The sequence below is a fragment of the Lynx rufus genome, unplaced genomic scaffold (genome assembly GCF_022079265.1).
Source record: "Lynx rufus isolate CCGP_SWC_20201006 ecotype Redwood Valley unplaced genomic scaffold, mLynRuf1.p SCAF_4, whole genome shotgun sequence".
Taxonomy (NCBI): domain Eukaryota; kingdom Metazoa; phylum Chordata; class Mammalia; order Carnivora; family Felidae; genus Lynx; species Lynx rufus.
In genome coordinates, this window is record NW_025814856.1 from 24,188,046 (window position 1) to 24,214,375 (window position 26,330).

The following is a 26,330-nucleotide window of genomic DNA, read 5'->3' on the forward strand; positions in this document are numbered from 1 at the left end:
CTAGCGGATTCCAGAGGAGGTTCTTGGAGGAAGTACGTTTAAATTTAGATTTTTAAGAACTAACAGCAGTTAGACTCATAAAACACTAGTTCGGAACATGGGCTCCGGGGTTAAATTGTTTGATTAACCTCTCTGTGCCTCAGAGATAATGTAAAGCTTCAATAGACCTAAAGCCCTTGGCTCCCAGTCTGCACAAAAGAGCTGAAATTCAGTACTTGTGATTGTTGCAATTTAAAAAAGAGTTACAATGCATTAGGCTTCCTGCGGAGGTCAGAGCCAGAAACAGGACAAACCCTGTACCGGACCTAGGAGTCTCTCCCCAGGTCCCCACTCCCAATTTATTTTATACCCGAATAAACCTCTCTTGCAAATATGAAATACGGGAAATGTTCATTTCCTAAAAAGCTTATACTTTTAGTTTTTCCATATTTTTGCCACCTCCAGCTGAGCTGAGGCACTTCTCTGGGGGCTTCGAGTGACCTAGGGGCGGAGGGAGGAGGGTGGTGTGCCTACAACTCCAACGAACGAAGATCCCCACTACCCAAGAACGAGGGCGAAGCGCCTGAGGCCAGGCTAACCCAGCGGGTCTCCACAGTGGCTTCTCTCCGGTAGAGAGAGCACCCTCCAGCACGACTAATTCTGATTGGTCTGTTCTCCCAGCTCGCCGGCATCACCGTATCCAATGGGCGTAGCGCTTGTTGAGCGGCGGAGGCAACCGGCATACACAGGGGACCTGAGCGTTCGTGGAGAGAGCGGGAGGTCAGGCCATGAACCTAGGGTAAGCTGGGGCGAGAAGGGTGGTCTCTAGCGGAGACGGGGTGAGGCTAGGTTGGCCCTTGGAATCCTTCGTGGAACACCTTCCCGGCTTGCGCCGCCTCATACGGCATTGTTCGGCTGCCTGTGGCGGAGAGGGGACCAGAGGCCCGGGACGGCGTTTGTCGCCGCCGCCGCTTTTGCACAACGTTACTCGCAGTAAATCTGTCCGGGACCTCCTTTCCGCCCTCTCATTAACCTCACGGTGGTGAGGGAAGAGAGGCGGAAAGCAGTAAGGGCAGATGGAGAGATAAAGTTTAGTGGCTTCCCGGGGAGAAATCCTGGCCCCGGCCCTGGTTTTTTGCGCCTTTGGCGTGTCTGCAGGTTGTCGGAGCGCCCAGAGGCGTTTAACGCCCGTAATGCGGGGAACCGAGTCTTGAGCAACCGATGCATTGCCAGTGCTTGGCCCCTAATAGACCCTCATTAAGTTTGTTGAGTAAAAAGGACTGTTTGCAGGGAAGTGATGGGGAAGTTCATGTTTTAAGAAGATGAAAAGTTACCAAACTCAGACTACACATCATTTAGCAAATGAATTTTGTATCCTAGAATCTGTAGAGAGAAAAATAAATAAGACAGGCTGCCCCTAAAGGAGTTTACAGTGCAGTAATACTGAACAGACGTACTTTTCGGTTTCATTCTTTTGTTTGTTGAGTTTCATGAACGCGTAAACATGGAGTATTCTAACGCTGCAACAGGGAAACTTTTAAAGTCCGTTTTCCCCCACTGTTTTAATAAAACAGGATATTTTGATTTCCTCTACTTACCGACACTACAGTTTCGTGTTCCTAATGAGACTTTTTTTCAACCTTTCTTTTTTTCCTTGGGTGATCCCGCTGGATTTAATTTTGTCTCTTAGACATCACATTTGTCCCCATTGATGTTTATTGACCTACACTTATTCCTCCCCCACTTTTAGGAAACAGTGAATTAAATGTGGACTATTTTTATTTTCAGTGGAATTTTTATTAGGACCTTGATTTGTACAAGTTACCTTGGTAGTGTCTGCCGTTAACTTTGTGCTCTTGCATAGGGCATGCACAAATAAATTATAACAGCCAAAACTTATTACAGATTTATTGTTGTTATAGTAACAAAATGTCAGTGGGCTCAAAAAGTTAGTAACAGTGGTGGCAATGTTACAGGCCACTTTCAGATTAATGATGTAGCAGGCCACAGAATGTATTAGTCATGAACAAATAGTAGTTAGATATGTTTTGCTACTTTAACTTAGGTGGAGAGTTTTGGTAACAGCATTTTTTCCAGTCTGGATTTATAAGAGTTAAATAATGGCATGATAATTGAATTCATTGCTTACCAGTAAAATACGAAGTTTCATGTTAAAGGTAATAAATTCTTTTATTATTGGAAAGTTTCAGGAATTTTCTGAGTGTTTAGTTTTATCTTGGATTGAAAAACGATTTTAATTAAAAGAATGGTTTAATACTTACAGTTCTTGTATAAATTGGGAAGAACGTATATATTTTCAAGATTCAAATGAGCATTTCATTTCTCTTTAAAACTTTGCTGTTTCTTAAAAATGACAACTTTCTTTTATTTTTCAGAGATGGTTTAAAGCTTGAAACTGAATTATTGGATGGAAAAACCAAGTTAATATTGTCTCCATATGGTATGCTGTGTTTTGGAAACCTAAAATGTTAACTTTTATATTCCTACCTAAAATTTATATCAGTTTAATGTACTTTTTGCTTATAATAGAGTAATATTTAAATGATTCTTTGCAAAAAGCTGTTTTCACTTTTTCAGATTTATTTTTAGCCAAGTAAAGTCAGATTACATCACTGCTTACCACTCTCAGTATTTATTCATAAAACTTAATGTCCCAGTATATTTTAATGTTTAATATGTTGCCTAATGGATAATCTGGGTGAAGTTTGTGTAATTATGTTCTGTGTATATAAAGAATGTAGTTTGAGAAAATTAAATTTGTAGTAAGACCACAGTTGCTAAAATCATTTTTACTATTAGTTTTAAAACTCAGTAAACTTTGGTAGTCCGCTCATTCATATTACTATTTTTTTTTTTTCTGATCTGTTTATAGCTTTATCTTGGAAAATAAATAGAAGTGAAATAGAAATTCTTGAACTATTCTGTAAAAGTTAGAACACTCAGGACCTAAAGTTAATGCTTTTGGGGTTAATATTTCTATTAAATACCTTCTTAAAACAATGCTAATTAAAATTTATTTTGTGACTGCCTTAGTGTGTTTTTGTTTGATGGCTCAGTAATTATTTTTTTCTTTTGTAGAATGTAAATCAAAATATTCTGTGAAGGTAAGCCAAATGACCTGACCTGTTTTTGAATGTAAAATGTGGTTTTCTTTACAGTGGTTTGAAAAGAATTCCTGTGAAATTATCATAATGGGTTTGGGATAATGATGAGGAGTTATTGTTCTCTTGCTTTCAGGCTGGTCCTTTCACAGAAATGGGATCATAATTTTTCAGTTTAAAAAGCTGTATAGAACATTTTTCTCTACATCAGTGCTGCCTAGTAAATCTTTTTGTGATGATGGAAATATTCTAAGATCATTGTTTTCTAATATGGTAGTCAGCAACTAGTCATGCGTGGTTATTTAGCACTTAAAATGTGGCTAGTATGACTAAGGAAGTGAATTTTTAATTTTATTTAATTTTGAATGCAAATTTAGTAGTTACTACACTGGACAGTGCAGTTCCTAAGATCTTTAAAAATACATATTCTTTAAAATGAGAATATTTTTCTTTTCATATTCAAATTCCATTTTCCCACATCAAAACGGTGTATCTGATTCACAGACTTACATGCATTTTGCCTTCTCCTTTAAGAGATCGTACTTGAGCTTAATGATAATTTTCCTTTTAAATTTTTATCAGGAACCCATAGTGACTTTTTCTACAAAATACAGTACCACTTTCACAGTTTTTTGATATCATACTTTTCTTGTTCCCTATTTTTTTCCATGTTTAGATTAATAGGAGCAGAAATTTCATCTCTTCCATAATTCACTGTAGCCCTCCTTTTTCCTTTATCATTGCAGCATCTTAAAGTCTTTTGTGTTTCTGTGAATAGAGCTCAATTTGGATGATGTGGCACTTTTCAACTCTGAGCTCTTGATGGCTTTGCTCTTTTTTCCAGGTTTGATCAAGGTGAAGTTCCTTGAGTACCGAGCATAATAATCACTTCATAAATGGGTGATGATAATCAGTAATTCCACATGTTACCAGTAAAAATTATCTCTCTGAATATGGTATATAGTTGTATACCTTGTGTGCTTTTTAAAATCACAGAATACAAATTATATATTTTTTCCTGGTCCTGCTCTATTAAAATATTGCAACTAATTATTTTATTTGAGTCACATTAACAACTACAGCACCCCTTTTTTAGCTCTTAGATAAAAAGCTGCTTGTAATAGTTGGTTTCCATCTTCTCTTGACTTCAGTTTTCTTTCACCTGGTTCTTCTTCCATCAATGTCCTTAATGGATTTGCTTCAGTCACCACATTTTGTGAAGACATTTCATTGTCTTTTTAACCAGCCTAGAACATATGGCGATCTCCTTTCATGCCTATAATAAAATTACTAGTCTTGGACTTTTGATAGAATCATCACAAGATTCTATTAGCAATCTAAAAATATTTTATTCTAGGATTCTTTTTTTCCAGAGTAACTATGTCTCAGTCGATGTTTATCTTAAATTATTATTCACTGTCTTGGAGCAAATTGTTTGATTTTATTCCTCTTGCTTTTGAGACTTCAAAATACTGATGATGGTAACTATATAAGGTGATGGATATGTTAATTCCCTTGATTGTGGTGACTATTTCATAGTGTATGCATTTATCAAATCATCTAGTTGTACGCCTTAAATATATACAGTTTTTAATTGTCAATTATACCTTAATAAAGCTGGGGAAAAAATTCTGATGAAACCTAAGTCTCCCTTCTAGATTGATTTTACTTTAAGGAGCTTCTCTTCCCTTATTTATAGGGGTTGCTGAGATCTTCCTCATTTCTTTCTTTGCTCCTCACAGAAGGTAAAATACAAAGATAGTAGTACTTGTCTTTTTTTTTTTTTGCTTAAATCTGTTTTTAATTTCCCAAATCTCATTCAGCTTTATGTTGGATTCTCTTTTCCATAAGTTATTCATGAATTCTCTCTTCATAGTGTTTTTCTTCTACTGGGAGAAGCTCCTGAGTGACTACAACACCTACCTACAGTTCTGGTTTTCCCTTTCCTCATAGGTTGAATTACTGTCATTGTCATAGTGTGCTCTTTTTTTTAATTTTTTTTATTTTTTTAATATTTTTTTTTTTTTAATTTATTTTTGCGACAGAGAGAGACAGAGCATGAGCAGGGGAGGGGCAGAGAGAGAGGGAGACACAGAATCGGAAGCAGGCTCCAGGCTCTGAGCTGTCAGCACAGATCCCGATGCGGGGCTCGAACCCACAGACGGTGAGATGATGACCTGAGCCGAAGTCGGACGCTAAACCGACTGAGCCACCCAGGCGCCCCATAGTGTGCTCTTTAAACACAGCTGAACTCTCATCTCATCATGATTAAGTTTAACACCTCTGTGGTCCGAGTACTTTTTAAATTTTTCAAAATCCCTTCTGCATTTTTTTTAAATCTGTGGTAAGGAATATGAAGTTAAAGGTGGTTACCAGTTTAATTTCTTAAGCTTTTAGGAAGAGAAATGAAAGAAATGTTAATGATTCAGTGTCATGAGTAATTTATAAATTCTAAACTCTTATACTCGGGCACCTGGGTGGCTCAGTTGATTAAATGTCTGACTCTTTGGCTCAGGTCATGATCTCATGATTCGTGGGATTGAGCCCTGCATTGGGCTCTGCACTGACAGTGTGGAACCTGGTTAGGATTCTCTTTCTCTTACTCTCTCTGCCCCTCACCTGCTCTCTCTCAAAATAAATGAATAAACTTCTAAACTCTTACACTTAAAATTGTCACTTGGGCGCCTGGGTGGCTCTGTTGGTTGTGTCTGACTTTGGCTCAGGCCATTATCTTGAGGTTTGTGAGTTCGAGCCCCAGGTCAGGCTCTGTACTGACAGCTCATAGCCTAGAGCCTGCTTCAGGTTCTCTGTCTTGTTCTCTGTCTGCCCCTACCCTGCTTGCACTTTGTCTCTCTTTCTCTCAAAAACAAACATTAAAAAAAATTGTCACACATATTAGTTGAAATATAAAACATTTAAAAATTTTTTTCATAGGTATTTCTACATGTGAGAAGCAGAATAGTGTCATGCAAAAGGATATACACAATATTAGTGTTAAGTAGCACATTTTATATCTTAAAATGTTACTTTTCTCTGATTCTTTCTAGCTTTGGCATCCTGGCCCCATATAAATGATAAAGTCAGCCAGTACTAAACAAATTCATTGGACATTGTATTATGAAAAATATAGAATTAAAACTAGTTAAAAAACAATTTGGCTATGTAAAAATTTTGACATGAAAACTTGATCTATTTTGATCTATTAAAATTCACATAATCCAGTAAACACTTGGAATTATTTGGTCTAGATTGCTTTTTCTTAATAAGTAACCTGAACATAACTGAATGTTTATTTGGTAGTTCATGATCTTTTGCTGCTTCCATTTATTGGTTTTGTTATTTTTTTCCTCCCCTGCCATTTAGCTACACAAAATAATCAGAATTGAGCTGAGTATATATTGACCTCATGCACATTATTGCCCTTCCTGCCCACCCCCTACCCCCATTTTATTAAATATTTTTAGAAGATTTTTTGGTCTATTTTTTTTTGTAAGTGAAATTTTGCAGGATAATTCTATTTAAATTAGATTGTCAATTAGTAAGTTTTTATTTAACAAGGATTTACTGAAGATTTAAAATTCTAGTAGAGTGCCATTCTTGGCTTTATTTCTTCTGTGATTGAAAGAAAGGAAATGAGCAAAACCTGGTCCTTGTGTTTTGGAAGTGAGGGTGTCAGGTAAATAACTATATTACAAGTAGAATATGATGTGTACTATAGTAGGATAATGTATACCACAGTAGGGTTATAAAAGGCAGACAACACTGCAAAGAGCAGCTCTTTGTGGTTTGAGGAGACCAGGGAATGCTTCATAAACAAGGTGACATTTTAATTAGAACTTAAAAGATGAGGCAGATATTTATAGGTAAAGAGGTAGGGGAGTGTATTCTAAGTTCAGAGAAAATACTGGGCACAATACCAAGATAGAAAGCCTAATTTGCATTTGGGGAATAGTGTGTATCTCAGGGAAGTATAGAACATAAAGCTTAGGGGAGGGTTTAGTCTTAAAGAGTTTAATTTTTTTTTTTTAATTTATTTATTTTGAGAGCATGAGTAGGGGAGGGGCAGAGAGAGATGGAGAGAGAGAATCCCAAGCAGACTCTGCACCATCAGTGCAAGAGTCCGATGCAGAGCCCGATCTCATGAACTGAGATCGTGACCTGAGCTGAAGTCAGGAGTCAGATGCTTAACAGACAGAGACAGCCAGACACCCTTTAAAGAGTTTAAATATATACTTAAAGAATTTGAACTTCTTGATTTGTATGTAGGGAGCAGTAAAGTATTTTTGAAAAGTGGAGTAGATACGGTATAATTTGTGTTGTAGGATAGGGCTTCAGACAGCCCTACAAAGGACAGATTGTAACTGAGAGACCATAGTTACGGGCCAAATATAGTCCAGGGAGAGTCATAAGTTCTTGAACATGGGTGGTGGCTAGTGAAATGGAAAGAAGGGGACAAATGACTTCAAGATATGTTAATGGCATGCACTGCACTTAGTTTGAATGAGCAACTGATTAGAGAAACAAAATGCTCAACTATTAGTGACCAAAAAAAGGCCCATATGAGTCAAAGAAGGGTGAGAAAGTAGGAGCTGTAGTTGGAGTGTGAGGTGGTAGGGCTCAGCTGTATAAGCTACATGCAGTCTGCTAATAATTTGCTTATTCCACACAATGGTTTTCAAAAACTAGAGTGAATTGCCAGTATCTAAACATTGGAGAGTTTAATGTAAAATCTGTCATTTTTGGTTCTCTTGAAATACTGGATTCCTGTTTGGCAGTGTAGACTGGTTCTGATGGTGACTGCCTCCTTTAGGTGGAAAAATGCTTTTCAACTCATCTTGTTTCCTACCTAGCCTAATTTACAGTATGTATTCAAGTTTGCCATTTCTCACTTAGAGAATTAGTTATATTAAAATAGCCACAGGGATGAGAGGATAAAAGGCATTTTACATTGTGGTACCAATTACATTGGTATTATCAAAAGCCTGAAGCTAGGAACAAATAGGATTTGGATGAGGTGAAGAGAATAACAAACAGATCTGTGACTGATACTACAGGTACATTTTGAAAAGTCAGGTGAAATGTGAATGGCTAATTGGTCTAAGTGTGGTTGTATATTATATAAGTTACTGAAAGACCAGGAGAGTTGGGATATGATAAGCCGGGTGAAAGTCGTGGGGCATCTACCCTACTGTTTGACAGCAAATATCTTCTTCATTTTTATACCTCTAGTGCTTTTCTGTATTGGTGAGCACATAAAAAGCAACAGTTAATAGTGACTAAATGAGTGTTGAATTACTTTCGGTTAATTGGGTTTACTGAAATGTATAATGGATTTATAGAGGAAAGGTATGAATTAGGCAGACTGTAATCTAGTAGTGTGGTAATGAAAACCTGAATTTAGGCTTATCATCATGTAAATGGTGAGAAAAAGATACTTGAAAGGAAGAAATGACCAATACTTGTTCATAAGCCAAAGAAGACCATGAAAGAGGATAAAGTTAAAGATGACTCCATGCTTACTGGTCTGAGAGGTTAGGACAACAGTGCCACAGAAATAGGATATTTTGGAAAGGGGAATAAATATGGGGGAGAGAGATAATTCAGTCTTTAAAATAGCGTAGTTGAGGGTAGTCAACAAAAAATTCACTCAACACCTATTTTGTTCCACTCATTGTTCTGTACTGGAGCTATACAGTGGACAAAGTATAAAAAATCTGCCCTAGGGAGTTTACATTGGAAATGAATAGAGGCACTTGGGGTGGCTCAGTCAGTTAAGCATCCAACTTCAGCTCAGGTCATAATCTTACAGTTCGTGGGTCCGAGTGCTGCTTCGGGCTCTGTGCTGACAGCGCGGAGCCTGGAACCTGCTTCTGGTTCTGTCTCCCTGTCTCTGCCCCTCCCCTGCTCACGCTCTGTCTCAAAAATAAACAAACATTAAAAAAAAGAAGATTGCGTTGAATGGGCATACAGTAAGCAAAATATACAATGTCACAAGATGAAAAGTGCTATAGGGAAAAAGAGAAAGGGAAGAGGCACAGTCACTTTAGGGGCACAGCAGTCTTTGGAAAAGGAAGTGTTAGGTAGGTGAGAGTGTGAGGGAGAACAGGAAACCTGCAAATTTAAATCAGTTGGTCAGAGAAGACCTCACTGAGCCAGTGATGTTGGAGCAAAGATTCAAAGGAGGTGAGTACATAAACCATGAGGGAAGAATGGCCCAGGTAGAGGGATTGACTAATGCTAAGGCCTGAAATTAGGAGAGTCTTATTCAAGGAATAAGAAGCCCACGTGTCTGGAGGCTAAGACAAAATGAGATCAGAGAGATCAGGTAAGGGGATAAAATGTGAAGCGTGTGCAGATCGTTAGGTCAGAGTAAGAAGTTCAGTTTTCTTCCTAAGTAAGATAGGAAGGCCTTAGAAGCTTTTGAAAAAAGTGACATGATGTGACTTTACCTACTAAGGTACCCTGTGGCTGCTGTGCTGAGCACAGACTGGGAAGTGAAGGCAGAAGTAGGAAAAGCAGGCTTTTAGAAATTCAGGCAAGAGCATTATAATGACTTGGAGTAGAGGGCACAAGAAATGTTCAGGAGTGGTCAGATTCAGGATATATTTTGAAGATGGAGCAAAACAAGGTTTGATGACAAGTGTGGCATATGAGAGATAATTCCAAAATTTTTGGCATGGGTAGCTTCCTCTGAAAGGAGGAAGTTATTTAGGGGCATGTGGGAGATCAAGAGTTTGACTTGGGGCTTGCTGAGGCTTTTTTTTTTTTTTTTTTTGTAATTAAAGACAATTTTATTTGATCCTATCCAATCTGTGTGTGCACATATACACAGTCCATAGCAGACTTTGCAGGAATGTATATATTTCATTAAATGATAAATATGAGAACGTTTGGAAGTCCTGTGTATAATGTACTTTTGTCACTGTGAATTCTTTTCATAGGTTATGTGGGGCATGCCGAGTTTTAAATGGCTATTAGAAACCCAGTGGAAGTGTTTGGATAGACACATGGAACCTTAAGTTAGGGGAGAGTTCCATCCTGGAGACAAATTTGGGAGTCCTCAGTATATGGATAATATTTAGAGCCACAAGGGTAAAAGAAATTAGCAAGTGAATGAGGTAACTTAGAGAAGAGATCCTGGGACTGAGCAACTTTAAGAGGTCTGGGGGAAAGGAGCAGCAAGAACCAGGATTGTGGAGTCCTGGAAGTGAAGTAGAGAAAGTGATTCAAAGTGGAAGGAGTTGGGGCCCCTGGGTGGCTCAGTTGGCTGAGCATCGGACTTCAGCTCATGATCTCACAGTTTGTGAATTTGAGCCCCATGTCGGACTCTGTGCTGACAGATCAGAGCCTGGAGCCTGCTTCGGCCTTTCGTCTCTCTGCTTCTCCCCTACTCATGCTCTGTGTCTCTCAAAAATAAATATTAAAAATTTTTTTAAGTATTCAAAATAGAAGGAATAATCAACTGTGTCACATGCTGATAATAATGTTAGGATGAGGATCTGAGAATCAGTCACTGGATTTGCGACATAAAAGTTATTAGTGACCTTGATGAGTTTTAGTGGAGTCGTGTGGGTGAAAGCTTGTTGGGAATGGGATTATGGGAGATGAGAGGAGAAAGTGGAATCATGTATTTTTTTTTTTTTTTTTGGAATCATGTATTTTTTAAGGTGATAAAAAATGATGTGATCCAGCAGAAAAGAAACAGTTGATTCAGGAGAAAGCAAAGAATTGCTGGAGAAAGATCCCTGAGAACGGGTTATATGAATATGTATGAATAACAGGAGTACAAGCAGGACTATTGATGCTGGTACAGATTTGGTGGTAGAAATTTCTTGAAGTTTTTTCAGAATGCTTCTCTATAAGATTTTTAGTGAAATATTGATCAAGATTTTCAGCTGAGAATAAGTTATGAAAGAGAAAGTGTTAGGAATTTGGGAAAGAGGAGAAAGTTGAAATTGTTAAGAGTAAATGAATTTGGGAAATGTTTGACTGTAGGGTAGCATGTTGTTTGGGCTATGTATTTAAGGTGAAACTAAATATTGTGGCTTGGTATTTTTCTTCCTGAGTAGTGCAGGCACAAAGTAGGTGATGAAGAGTTAGATTTTACCAGTTTGGGGATTTGCAAAGTGTGTGTCAGAGCAGGAGTTGGGAATGGAAGGCAATGGTGGTTTTGGTTGATTGTGGAATTTAAGGAAGGAAATGAGGACAAGAGGAAGGTAGTAGAATCAATAGATTATAGATCCCAGATGAGTTGAAGAATTATCAGAATTGGGATATGCAAGGAAAGTGTTGGTCATTGTGCCGTGATTGAAATTGAGACTATGGAGGGATTGCAAGTTAGGAGTAACAAGGTCAGTATAAGATATCACTATGGGAATGAGTAACCGAGGTAGCTTGGAGGACAAGAGTAGAAGAGCAGAGTTAAGGAAATGAGAGGCCAGGGAATTGGAAAAATGATCTATGTGGATATGAAAGCACTAATAATTAAGACAGGAGTTACGCTAGAGGGATGTCGACCCACAAGTTAAGTTATTCAAGGCGTAACTAACCTAAGTTACTAATGCACAGGTCTATAGATACCTATAAAGAAAATTGGTAGTATGAGTGGTATAATCATGACATGAGATTCCAAGCTGGAGTAGAATGGAGATGTTCTACAACAGCTAGAATGAAAATTCTTCTGTATTCATTATCTTGAAATAAAATAATTTCCAGTTGTTGATGAAGCTTTCAAGTAGATTTGCAAAGGTTAAATGTTATTTTCTCATGGATATAATCTTTTAACAGCAAAATGGAAAAAAAAATTTAGAAGCCTGACATCACAGACAATATAAATAAAGATAATTGTTTGATTTTTTTCATGGACTGTTATAAAGTATAAATTTCTCGTGTTTTAACAGATGGGAAATAAGACCAAGATTGCAAAATGTCCATTAAGAACAAAACAAACTGGATACATTCTAAAATCAACACAAAATACTTGTATCAAGAGTGGAAAACTTTTGCAAAAGAAGAGAATGGGTTCAGAAACTTCACAGGCAAAAGGTGAAAAAAATAGTATGACTTTTTCACCCACTAAGGATTTATGCAAGCAGTATGTAGATAAAGACTGTCTTTATGTCCAGAAAGAGATTTTACCTGCCACCCCCAATATACAGAAGACTAGAAACACCATAAATACATCTATAGTATCTAAAGAGAAGCTTTGCCACAAACACATCACAGCTGAAAATATGAAGAGCAGTTTGGTGTGTCTAACACAAGACCAACTACAACAGATTTTGATGACTGTGAACCAAGGGAATGGATCTATTTCCCTGATTGAAAATGGAAAGGAGGAAACATGTAAGGTTTTTTTTGAAGTTTTAATTAATATTAACTTTACCAATATGTACTTGTTTTCGAATTTCTCATTCATTGGATTTGATATAACTGTGCCTCTTAAATTCTAAGTTACTGTGTAACAATCTTTTAAAATAATTATTCTTTTAGAGAACAGTTTTCTCATGCAGAATTACTTGTATAGTTATAATATGCCACATTTTAAGGTTAATGCTCAAAACACAGTACAATCATGGTACCATAGCCTTAAGAAACCCAATTCTGTGGACTCTAGAGTAAAAAAGCTATGGTACTTATTTTAGAATATAGAAGGCTCTACTTATATTAAAAATAATTATATTAAATGTTTTAAAAGACCACTATAGAATTTCTAGTGAAAATTGAGGGAAGCTTTACTTTGAATATTTGACTTGAGTTGCTGAAAAGATTTTTTCCTGGCTCCTGCATTTTGCCTTCTTTGACCCTTAATCTACGTTGAGGATTGGCAGCACTATCTTTTTAACCAATGTAAAACATAGATTTGGAAGGAGTAGTAGAGTGTCACATGTCTTCTGTTTCATTAGGGCATTGTGTTATGTTTTTAAAAGCCTTCCAGTTTCAGCTTTGAGCTAAGGAATTAATATGAGTAGAAACATCATTAAAATTTTGTTAGGCGATAATGAAATAAATTAAAATTAACAGTCACCAGAAAGAGGCCCCACAACTGACTTGGGGACAAGTTGGAGTAATTTACCTTCTCTTGGTCTAGATTATTCTTTGTAAAATGAGGGAGCTGGGTCTTTAGAGGCTAGAATTGTAGCCTAGAGAACAAAAAATAAAAACTTACTATGCATAGTGAGAGATAACATCAACAAAGTTGAAGGCAGAATTTGTCTAATCATGTATTGACCTGCATATTAAATATGCTTTCTCTTCACTGGGAAAACTAGCACATTGAGGAAGAATTAGAACAGTGTTTGAGCCAAGCATAGGAACCTGTATAAAACATTTGTAACAGATATAACAGAGGCATAGAGACAGTGGTCCATAATAAAGTTTTCCATTGATTTCCCAGCTAAATGAGAAAAATAAGGACAAGGTAATGAGTTTTTCATAAAGCTATTTGCATTTATTCTCCTTTAAGTTGTGATTTGTATTATATTATTTGTAAAAATATTATCAACAGGAGTAAATGGAGGGTTTTTGTTGTTGTTGCTTGTTTTCATATTTGACACAAGAGATTATATAGATCTTCTGGACCATTTAACCGCTGGGCTCAGTTTCCTTTTTTGACAAAAGGGAACGATAATACCTACTGAAGGATTGCTGTGAGAGGTAATTACTTTGGTAATGTTAAGGCAGTGTTTTCAAAGTGTGTAGCAGTATACCAAGATAAGGTATTGTAATATGTGTGATTTTAGTGTTAATTTTAAAACATGCATTTTTACTCCCTAGGTCGGGGCAGTCTACATTTAAACAATATTTCTAATCAGCCAAATGATGAAAACGTTATGGGAGTACTCCAAAAAACTGAGGCTCTTTCATCTGTCCTAGATGAAAGTAAATCTGTTTTAAATAAAAATCAAGAGACATCTAAGCAGTATGAACAGAAAATTGCCATGTATGTAACTCCTATATGTTATTGTGGGGTCATCTGGTGAAAATGGTTCTGCTTTTCCTTGACTTGCATGTGAAATATTTACTGTGAAGACTGTGAGCTGTTTAAAAGTTTATTACTTAATATTTATGGGTAACTTGTATAGAAACATATAATAAGGTTTCTGTTATTTTTTGTGTTAGAGAGAATGCATGGAAACCAGCTGACATATTCAGTACCCTGGGGGAAAGAGAACGTGATAGAAGTTTGTTGGAAGCAAAAAAAGCCCAGTGGAGGAAAGAGCTTGGTAGGTAATTATTATACCTGTTATTATTATAGATTAGGTTGTGTCTTTTTGTCTACTCGGTGTGCACCAAAAGACCAGAGGTGAGCGATGAGCATTAATATCATTAGTATCATTCTGGAGCTCAAAGATTCCTAAACTTTTCTCGGTTCCTGAGAATCCATTTTAATATTTTTCTATCGTAGAAATCCTATGCATTTAATGGTTTTATTTAAAAATAATTGGGTTCGGGGCACCTGGGTGACTCAGTCAGTTAGGCGTCTGACTTTGGCTCAGGGCATGATTTCATAGTCCATGAGTTCGAGCCCCGTGTCGGGCTCTGTGCTGACAGCTCAGAGCCTGGAGCCTGCTTTGGATTCTGTGTCTGTCTGTCTGTCTGTCTGTCTGTCTCTCTGTCTCTCTCTCTCTCTCTCTCTCTCTGCCCCTCCCCTGCTTGCACTCTGTCTGTCTGTCTCTCACTCTCAAAATAAATAAACATTAAAAAAAAAAATAAAAAAAAAGTAAAAGCATAGAGATGGGCTTCATCTTCCACTCAACTAGAAAGTCCTGTGAGGCAGTCATATTGCTGATGAGACAGGTGATATAGAAAAAGAGATAAGCAGAAGAAATTGGGAATGAATTATTTATGTTGGAAGTCAAAGTAGCAGAAGTTTGAAGAAATTAAATGTATGCTAATAGTATCTGAAGGTTTGGAGATTCGTTGTGTCTTTATATCATAATTTCAGCTTTAAATATTTTCTTTCAATACACATTTTGCTTATCAGACTGTAACACCAAACTTCTGAAGTAAGATGGAACTGCTTGGAAATGACTAAAGTGTTTTATGTTTTATTACCTAAAAAGAGTTTACTTTCTTCTACTGTTAAGAAAGCACCTTTCTCTTTGTTAAAGTCCTGCTTTCATTAATTTTCTTGAAATTTAGATTTATACATCTCTGAATCTTTTTAAAGTTTATTTTTGAGAGAGAGACAACATGAGTGGGGAGGGGCAGAGAGAGAGGGAGACAGAGAATCCCAAGTAGGCTCTGCACTGTCAGTGTGGAGCCTGACGTGGGGCTTGAACTCGTGAGACCATGAGACCATGACCTGAGCCAAAACCAAGAGTCGGGTGTTTAACCGACTGAGCCACCCAGGTGCCCCTATACATCTCTGAATTTTTAAGAACTATTGATTTGGGACCTTGTTGTTATATTAGTTTGTTAGATACAAGATTTTGTTTTTTCACTTTTCAGCAGTTATGAATAATAATGGCATTTATTACATACTTACTTTGTGCTAGGTCCTATACTGAAATAGGCACTATTCTCATTTTACAAAAGAAGAAACTGAGTTTTAGAAAGGTGAACAGCGATTTGCCCCGTTACACAGATAGGAAGTGGTTGAACTAGGATTCGCTTACAGGGTTCTCTGAATCCAGAGGTCTCACTTTTCAATCTCTTTGTAATACCTGAGTGAACATTGTAGGAAAGTAGAACTTCAGAATAATTAGCATGTTATAAAATACGTTCTGAAAAAATTGCTTTTTATTGCCAATTGTGATAAACATTTTTACATCCATCTGTGCCATACATAAGTTTGGTTCTGGTTAAATGTTTTCTTTTATTCCATATTTCTTAAAATTCTTCTCTGTTTTGTGAGGTAATCTCCTTAAAAAACAGTTTTGATTAGATCTGTGTTGGAATCTGCACTCTTTAAGAAGGTCATGATTTGTTTACATGATTTTTTTTTTTACATTTTTTATACATTTTTTTTAAAAAGGACATTATTTACAGATGAACAGGTTGCTTTAAAGAAGAAAGAAAAAGAAGCTTCTGAAAAATGGAACAATCCTTGGAAAAAATTTGAAAGTGATAAAATAGAATGGGAAAAATTTCAATTTCTTGACCAGTCTAAGGTAAGAGTATAAAAATGAAGCATTTTTAGAATATAAGACATCTTAATTTTACTTTAAAAAAAAATTTTTTTTTTTTTAACGTTTATTTATTCTTGAGACAGAGAGAGACAGAGCATGAATGGGGGAGGGTCAGAGAGAGAGGGAGACACAGAATCCGAAACAGGCTCCAGGCTCTGAGCGGTCAGCACAGAGCCTGACGCGGGGCTCGAACCCACGGACCGCGAGATCATGACCTGAGCCGAAGTCGGACGCTCAACCGACTGAGCCACCCAGGCGCCCCTACTTTTTTAAATTCTAAGCCATGTTCATTCATATCATAAAGCTTTTTAAAAAAATTTATTTTTCATGTTATTTTATCTCATTCATTCATTCATTCATTCATTCCATTAGTAGGCTTCATGCACAGCATGGAGCCCAGTGTGGGGCTTGAACTCACAAGAGTTCAAGACCTGAGCTAAGACCTGAGCTAAGATTAAGAGTTGGATGCTTAACTGACTGAGCCATCCAGGCACCTCTCATATCTTATTTTAGAACAATTTTATTTTGAATTTAATTATGACCTCAGCTAGGTTCTATTTGCATTCTGTAAATTGTCTTACTATATAGATGAGTGTAGAGGCCTGAGGCGCCTCCTTCAGGCTCCTGTAAAAGAGCTCTGCATTTTTTTAGGTGACCACAAAACACTGCCAGTGACCATGTGGTATCCACCACAAGGTTATGTCAAACATAAGTATATACCAGGTGTCCCTTAAGTAGTGTTTTAGTGACCTTTAAATTTTGCCTAGGTTTAATATTATATAAAGAAAGTGTTTTCTCTTTGTTTTCTCTTGTGTTTTCTCTTTGTTTTTAGACTTGTGCTAGCTCTTCTAGCATTCTGTCACAGTCTCCTTGTCAGGTAACAGTGGTCCAGGATGATGGGCACCCACTAATTAGAGTTGGTCAAATTTTAGAGGTAAGTGCCATTACTTTGAATATATAAGCCTTTTAGTACTTGATCTCTATTTTCCTTGAAGGAGTGAATCTAAATATTTTTATTTTATTTTAATTAACAGTTAATTTTTACTGAGTGCATTATGCTCCTTAAATTTAAAAAAATATGAACTTTTATATATATATATATATATATATATATATAATAATTTTTCTTTCCTAGTGAACGTTTACAGTTTAACAAATGTGTTCTGAAAATGATGTAGTAACCTAAAGGGATGATTCTGGTGGTAGACGTTTTCAGCACTGGTAGATTTCTTATAGAACCCTCCAGGTTAGATTGTGTGGCTTCCATGGCTGTTTGTTCTGCTCCATATATAGGGCTGACTTGCCTACATCAAAGAGTTCTATAGTTGTTGATAATTTTACATTAACAAAAGGAATGAAATCTGAATTGTATTTTTCCACATTCCCAAAAGTACTTTGACTATTGAAAGGCAATAAATTAGTCTTGATAGAAGGCATTTTACAAAAATCTTAGTTTTGAAGGATAATTTTAAGTGTAAAGTTAAAGTGTAAAGTTTAAAAATTGATACATGCAGGGGCGCCTGGGTGGCTCAGTTGGTTGAGTGTCCGACTCTAGGTTTTGGCTCAGGTCACAATTTCCTGGTTTGTGAGATCTGTGCTGACAGCACATAGCCTGCTTGGGATTTTCTCTCTCACTCTCTCTCAGCCCCTCCCCAACTTGTGTGTGCACTCTTTCTCAAAAACAAAATACTTTGATGCATGCAGATACTACTAAAAATTACAACTAAAACTGTTCATGAAGTTGGCAAGAATTAGTTGTTAGCTTATTTACAGTTCGACATTAGCATTGAAGTATCTTTAATGCTAAAAATGGTAAGGTATTTTCAGTTACCAAAAAAATTTAGATTGAAATGTTAGTATATCATTTCTTATTGCTTAATTTGTACTATTTTTAGGTCATTTATTATCTGAGAGTAATTTATACTATGATTATTTTCTTAAATTTTTTTTAATGTTTATTTATTTTTGAGAGAGAAAGACAAAGCATGAATGGCAGAGGCAGAGAGAGAGGGAGACACAGAATCTGAAGCAGGCTCCAGGCTCTGAGCTGTCAGCACAATCCCGATGCGGTGCTTAAACTCACGAACCATGAGATTACGACCTGAGCTGAAGTCAGATGCTTAACCGACTGAGCCACCCAGGCACCCCTATACTATGATTATTAATGCAAATAAATAATTAGCCATTCGAGGTGACTTTTAGGTGTTTTTACATTTCATATGTATTTCTAAATGATAGCATGTGTCTTTTTTTTATAATCCAAAAAACCAATAAAATTATTTATACTGTGGAGTCAGAGATGGGAATTGGGGTGGGAGAAGAACTAGAAAATAAAACACACACTAAATGTAAGGCTGGACAACCAAGGCTTAAAGGGTATCATTATTCTCTTTTTTTTTTTTTACTGTTTAAATGCAGTTTTTATGCACTTATGTGTATGCATGTGGTAGGATATTGGAGAGATGCTGTTGAGGGGAAATGAATTAACTGTGTAATTTTAAAAAACCCTTCTTGAATATCTGAAAGCAGTTGGCTTCAGAAATCCATTCCATAGCCAGACTGTTTTACTATTAAGTTAACCTTTTTGTGTAATTAAGAGGAGCAAAAATTTGGTTGCAAGTAGAGTCACCAAGGCCAATTTTGTTAAAACATAAGGTAATGCATATAAAGTGCTTATTAGAACATTGGCTGACAAATAGCAAATACTCAATGAAAGTTTACTCTGTTTGTAACTTACAAAGCATATCTTTTTGGAGTCCAAGGCTGTTTGGCGTCAGTTCTCTCACCAGCTTCCCTTCTTCTTTCTTTTTTTTAAGTTTATTTATTTTGTGAGAAAGAGCAGAGGGGCAGAGAGAGAGAATCCCAAGTAGGCTTTGCACTGCCAGTGCTGAGCCTGACTAGGGGCTCGAACTCATGAACCATGAGATCATGAGATCATGAATCATCCAATCATGAGATCAGACACTTGGAACTGAACCACCCAGTTGCCCCTACACTGTGTAATTTTAAACTGTTGTGTTTCTAAGAAATTTACTTCTAGCCTCAACTTTTTTGAGAACATCTCACCTCCATGCAGACTTGGCTTTCCCTAATCACTACTCCTTGCTGGGAAACCTTTTAAGTGAAGGAAGTATATTCAAATGCATTCTTTAACATGGGGAAGAAAGGAAGGTTATCATTCTGCTAAGTTTCTTAATGCTACCACCATACTATAGTTCTGCATTTGGCCAATAAAAAATTATATGTTTTTTCCTTTTTAACCTTTTTTTTTTGTGGTAAAATACACAAAACATAGAATTTACCATTTTAATCATTTTTAAGTGTACATGTAGAGGGATTCAGTACATTCATTTTGTCAGTCAACCATTGCCGCTGTCCACCTCCAGAATTTTTTCATCATTCCAAACTGAAACTGTCCATTACAGTCACTCCCCATTTTTCCCTCCTCCTAGCCCCTGGCAGCCATTCGAATTTGACTATTCTAGATACTTTAAGTGGAATCACGTAATATTTGCTCTTTTGTGTCTGACATACTTCATTTATACTGTTTTCAGGGTTCATCCGTGTTACAGCATGTATCAGAGTCTCATTCCTTTTTAAGGCTAAATAATATTTCATTGTATTTATAATACTGCATTTTGTTCATCCATCCAAATGTTGATGGATATTTGAGTTGTTACCCCTTTTTGGCTATTGTGGAATAATGCTGCAATGAACATTGGTGTACAGACAATCTCTTTGAGGCTCTACTCTCAGTTCTTTTGGGTAGATACCCATATGTGGAATTGCTGCATCGTATGATAATTTTATATTTAATTTTTTGTTAGGTTTTACCAGTTTTAATTTGGTAATTTTATATTTAACTGTATTGTTTGCCATAGTTGTTCTACCATTGCACATTTCCATCAGCATTGCACACGGATTCTAATTTCTCCACATCCTCACCGACTTTTTTGTAATAACTGACCTAATAGGTGTGAAGTGGTAGCTCATTGTAATTTTGGTTTACATTTCCTTAATGATTAGTGATGTTGAACATTTTTTTCATATGCTTGTTGGCCATCTGTGCATCTTCTTTGGAGGGATGTCAAGTTTTGTGCCCATTTTTGAATTGGGTTTTTGTTGTCGTTGAGTTGTAGGCATTCTTTATTCTGGGTATTAATACCTGATCCGATGTATGATTTGTACCATTCTTTATGTTGCCCTTCCACTTTCTTGATAGAGCCTTTTGATGCACAAAAGTTTTTAATTTTGATGAACTCCATTTTATCTGTTTTTTTTCCTTTGTTGCCTGTGCTTTTTGTCTCCTATCCAAGAAACCATTGCCAAATCTGATACAGAACTTTTCCCCTATGTTTTCTTCTAAGATTTTTGTAGTTTCAGTTCTTATGTTTAGGTCTTTGATTCACTTGGAGTTAGTTTTTGTATATAGTGTAAGATAAGGGTCCAATTTTATTCTTTCACATATTTTGCATTGGTATCCAGTTTTCTCAGCACCATTTATTTGAAAAGATTGTCCTTGATGGTCAATCATGATGACTCAATGATGGTCAAAAATCATGTGACTGTATATGCGAGAGTTTAATTCTGGGCACTCCATTCCATTGTTCTGTATGTCTCTTTATGTCACTGTCTCACTCTTTTAATTGTCCAATCTTTGTAGTAGGTTTTGAAAGCATGAAGTGTGAATTCTCCAGTTTTGTTCGTTTTTAAGATTGTTGTAGCTCTTCAGGCTTTCTTGAGATACCATAGGAATCTTAGGGTGGATTTTTCCATTTCTGCAAAATGCATCAAGTTTTTCATAGAGGTTGTGTTGAATCTGTAGATCACTTTAGGTAATTTTGACAATATTAAGTTTTCTGATTTCATGAACACAGAGTATCTTTCCATTTATTTGTGCCTTCTTTAATTTCCCTCAGCAGTGTTTTACGGTTTTCAGTGTACACATCTTTTGCCTTCTTATTCCTAGGTATTTTATTTTTGGTGCTATTATACATGGAATTGTTTTCTTTCTTTTCTTTCTTTCTTTCTTTCTTTCTTTCTTTCTTTCTTTCAAGTTTCTTTGCTTATTTTGAGAGAGAGAGAGAACATGTGGGAGGGGCAGAGAGAGAGAGAGAATCCCAGGCAGCCTCTGCATCATCAGCACAGAGCCGAGCCCGTGCTTGTAAGAACAGCAAGTTGGTCCTAAGTAACATATATCAGGTGCCTTGTCCAACAGTTGGGAAATATTTTTCTCAGGCACACATGGATATTTACAAAAAGTGATTTGTGTTAGGCCATAAAGAAAGGCTCAGATAAAATTTAAATAGCTATTTTACAGTGATGTCTGACTACAAGTAACTTAGAAGTTTTAGAGATTTAAAAAAAGATTTTTTTTTTTTTAACATTTATTCATTTTTGAGAGACAGAGAGCAAGCATGAGTGGGGAAAGGGCAGGGAGAGGGAGACACAGAATTCGAAGCAGGCTCCAGGCTCCGAGCTGTCAGCAGCAGAACCCGACCTGGGGCTCAAACTCACGAACTGCAAGATCATGACCTGAGCCAAAGTCAGACACTCAACCGACTGAGCCACCCAGGCGCCCGTGCAAAAAGAGATTTTTAAGTACTACATATGTATTTGGAAATTAAAAATCACACTACTGAATAACTTGAGTAAAAAAATCATAGTGGAAATCACAAATACTTGGAACAGAGTAACAGTGTATATGCACACATCAGAAACACATCATAAGTTCAAGAGAAAGTGTATTAGAAAAGAAAATCTTTAAATGCTAGGTGTCTAAAGAAGTTAGAAAAAGAACAACAGAATAAATTATTTTTTTTAATGTGTATTTTTGAGAGAGAGGGTGTGCATGTGCACATACGCACAAGTTGGGGAGGGGCAGAGGGAGAGGGAGACACAGAATCTGAAGCAGGCTCCAGTCTCCAGGCTGTCAGCGCAGAGCCCAGTGCGGGGCTCGAACTCACGAACTGTTAGATCATGACCTGAACTGAAGTTGGACACTTACCCAACTGAGCCACGTAGGCGCCCTAAGAACAACAGAATAAATTCGAAGAAATCATGAAAATAAGGATACCAGTCCTAACCTAAAGCTGAAAGTTGCCTGTTTGGAAAGAAGTAATAAATCTCTAGGAAAGATGATCAAGAAGATAAAAATTATGAGTGGCATAATTACAGAGAGTAATCAGTAGTGAATATCTTATGCCAACAATTCTGAAAACCTTGGTGAAATGGACAAAATTACTATAAAAATTATAACTTAAAGGAACTGACTTAAAAGGAAACCGAAAGCTTGAATAATCCTGTTACTGTTAAAGGTAGATCTAGTTAGAAAGATTTTCCCACAAGAGATGCAAAATACCCAAGTGGTTTTACTAACAGTTTCTACCAAACTCTATTCACATGATCAGGCAGTAAAAATATGGAATAGCTCCCAATTAATTCTATAAGACTGTGTAAACTTGGTATTAAAGCCAGAAAAATACAAAACAAAAAAGGAAAATAAAGTTTATTTTGTTCAGGAATATATACCCAAAAATTCTAAAGAAAATATTCCCAATTAAAATTTAGTAATATATAGAAAGGCGATAATATATCATGACTAAGGCAGATTTTTGCTAGGTAGTTAAGGAAATATTTTAAAATCCACAATAGGGAAGAGAGAGAGGGAGGGAAGCAAACCATAAGAGACTCTTTAAAGATAGAGAACAAACTGAGGGTTGATGGAGGGGCAGGGGGACTGGGCTAAATGGGTGATGGGCATTAAGGAGGGCACTTGTTATGGTGAGTACTGGGTGTTACATGTAAGTGATAAATCACTAGTTTTTACCCCTGAAACCAATATTATGCTATATTTTAACTAAAGTCTAAATAAAAATTTGGAGAAAAAAAATCCATTTTCTTATAGACTCCAAAATAAAATAAAATCCACAAGTATATTATACCATTTTAATAACAAAAGAAAACATTTCAATAGGTGCAGAAAAAGCACTTGATAAAATTTAACCCCATTTAAGGAATTTCCAATTGAGTATTTAAAAAAACAAATCAAAACACTACCACATGTTGGAAAAACTGGATAGCTACATGCAAAAGAATGAAACTGGACCACTTTCTTACACCATACACAAAAATAAACTCAAAATGGATTAAGGACCCAAACTTGAGACCTGAAACCGTAAAAATCCTAGAAAGGAGCGCAGGCAGTAATTTCTGTGACATCGGCCATAGCAACATTTTTTTTTTTTTTTAGATTTCATCTCAGGCAAGACAAACAAAAGCAAAAATAAACTATTGGGACTTCCTCAAAGTAAAAAGCTTCTGTATAGTAAAGGAGATAATCAACAAAACTAAAAGACAACCTACTGAGTGGGAGAAGATATTTGCAAATGACAAAACTGATAAAGGTTTAGTGTCCAAAATAGATAAAGCACTTATGCAAGTTCAACACCAAAAAAACCCAAATAATGCAATTCAAAAATGAGCAGAAGACATGAACAGACATTTCTCCAAAGAAGACATACAGATTGCCAAAAGACATATGAAAAGATACTCAGCATCACTTATCATCAGGGAAATGCAAATCAAAAACACAAACGAGCATTGGTGAAGATATGGAGAAAAAGGAACTCTCATGCACTGTTGGTGGGAATGCAAACTGGTGCCGCCACTGTGGAAAACAGTATGCTCCAAAAATTAAAGATAGAACTACTATATGATCCAGAAATCGCATTACAGGGTATTTACCCAAAGAATATGAAAACACTAATTTGAAAGGATATATGCATCCCAGTGTTCATTGCAGCATTATTACAATAGCCAAATTATGGAAGCAGGCCCAAGTATCTATTGATAGATGAATGGATAAAGAAGATGTGTTATATATGTACAGTGGAATATTACTCAGCCATAAAAAATGTAATCTTGCCATTTGCAACATGGATGGAGCTAGAGAGTATAATACTAAGTGAAATAAATCAGAGAATGACAAATACCATATGATTTTACCCAAATGTGAATATAAGAAACCAACAAAGAAAAAAAAAGTGAACTGAAAAATAGACTCTTAATTATAGAGAACAAACTAGTGGTTACCAGAGGGGGGATGGGTGAAATAGGTGGAGGTGATTAAGAGTATACTTGATGAGCACTGAGTAATGTGTAGAATTGTTGAATCACTATATTGTACATCTGAAACTAGTAGAACATTGTGTGTTAACTATACTGGAGTTAAAAAACAAAACCCTAAAGCTAACATCCTAAGTGAGAAATTTTAGAAGTATTCCATAAGGAGATAAGATGTTCAAATTATTATTTGTTATTGATTGGTCCTAGCCAGTATAGCAAGACAAGGGGACAAAATTAAGTCATAAGAACTGGAAAAGAAAAAATAAAATTGTAATGATTTTTCATTTATATAGAAATAAAACCTAAAACATCTATGGACAAAAAGTGAGGATTAATAATTTGAAAGGCCATAAAATTTTAACAAATTTCATAGGTTCAGATTACACAGAATATGTTACCTGATCACAGTGGAATTAAGCTAGATATCAGTAACATATAGTAAAAAAAATTTCCAAATGTTTAATATTTAAGCAATATAGTTCTGTGTGAATGAAAAACAAAGTATATGAACTCTGAAAATGAAAATATTGCTTATAAAAACATGGGTTTTCTGTGCTTAGAGGTAAGTTTATAGACTTAAATCCATTTCTCGAAAAAGGAAGACTGGAAGACAAAACATTAATGATCTAAGTAATTCATTCAAGAAGTTAGAGAAAGAAGAGCAAAAATTATACCCAAAACAAGTAGAAGGAGGGAAATAAGATCAGAGTGGATATTAGTAAAATTGGAAATAAATATACAGAATTAAGAGATCAACAGTAGTCCTTTATAAAGGTGTTTAAATTGATAAACCCCTTGTGAAGACTGGCATGAGTGAAAAAGGGGATACCACTAAAGGGTCTATGGACGTTAAAAAGGTAAGAATGGGAGTACCTGGTAGCTCAGTTGGTTGAGCATCTGATTTCAGCTTAGGTCATGGTCTCACGGATCGTGAGTTTGACCCTCACATTGGGCTCCCTGCTGCCAGTATGGAGCTTGCTTCAGATCCTCTGTCCCCCTCTCCCTCTACCCCTCCCAAGCTTGTGCTCACTCTTTCTCAAAAATAAGCTTAAAAAGTAAGAATACATGAACTTTTGTCAGTACGTTAGAGAATTTATGAAAATGGACAAAATATTAGAAAAAACAAATTACTAAAATTGACACATGAAATGGAAAATCTTGGTGAACCTATTTATTAAAGAGCTGGACTCCATCATTAAAAATCTCACAAAATAAACCCAAGGCCCAGACATTTTTATTGGTGAATTCTTCCACGTAATTAAAGTAGAAGAGAAAGCTTTTCAAGGTTTATGAGAGTGGAATAAACAAAACCTGATACTCAAAGCTGACAAGACAAATATTTTGATATGAAAACTTGACAGTACAAGAAAGAGAAGAATTTTAAATGGTACATCATGATGAGTTGGGTTTATTCAAGGAACACAGGCTGGGTTTAACATTCAGAAGTCAATGATACTCCCTTGTATTTTGAGGAATGACAGGTAAATTTAATCAAAGGGTTAAGATATAAAAATATGCTGACATCAAGGACACAACACTGGTGGCCCAAATGTCCACCAACTGATGAATGGGTAAAGAAGGTGTGGTATATATTTATACATACACACACAATGGAATGCTACTTGGTGATGAAAAGTAATGGAACCTTGCTGTTTGCAACAATGTGGATAGAACTGGAGGGTATTATGATAAGCGAAATAAGTCAATCAGAGAAAGATATCCTATGATTTCACTCATGTGCAATTTGAGAAACTCAACAGATGAGCATAGGGGAAGGGAAGGAAAAATAAGATAAAAACAAAGAGGGAGGCAAACCATAAGAGACTCTTAAATACAGAGAACAAAACTGAGGGTTGCTGGGGCGGGGCGGGAGGGTGGCAGTTGGGTTAAATGGGTGATGGGCATTAAGGACGGTACTTTTTGGGATGAGCACTGGGTGTCATATGGTAAGAGATGAATCACTGGGCTC

At 36.3% G+C, this 26,330-nt stretch overlaps 1 protein-coding gene across 5 annotated transcripts in view; it reads left to right on the forward strand.

Annotated features, from left to right (window-relative positions):
* Positions 1-708: 708 nt before the first annotated feature.
* Positions 709-26,330, forward strand: part of CCDC66 (coiled-coil domain containing 66) — a 50,885-nt gene continuing 25,263 nt past the window's right edge. For 2 of the 5 annotated variants that reach the window (XM_047097225.1, XM_047097227.1), the window contains exons 1-8: positions 709-778; positions 2,376-2,440; positions 3,079-3,104; positions 12,002-12,446; positions 13,878-14,043; positions 14,223-14,330; positions 16,081-16,216; positions 17,067-17,168. In XM_047097225.1, coding sequence (XP_046953181.1) covers positions 768-778; positions 2,376-2,440; positions 3,079-3,104; positions 12,002-12,446; positions 13,878-14,043; positions 14,223-14,330; positions 16,081-16,216; positions 17,067-17,168 — 1,059 coding nt within the window. In that variant the 5' untranslated portion in view covers positions 709-767. Of the gene's footprint in view, positions 779-2,375; positions 2,441-3,078; positions 3,105-12,001; positions 12,447-13,877; positions 14,044-14,222; positions 14,331-16,080; positions 16,217-17,066; positions 17,169-26,330 lie in introns of those variants that run through there. The other 3 variants (XM_047097226.1, XM_047097228.1, XM_047097229.1) reach the window with 3 other exon arrangements.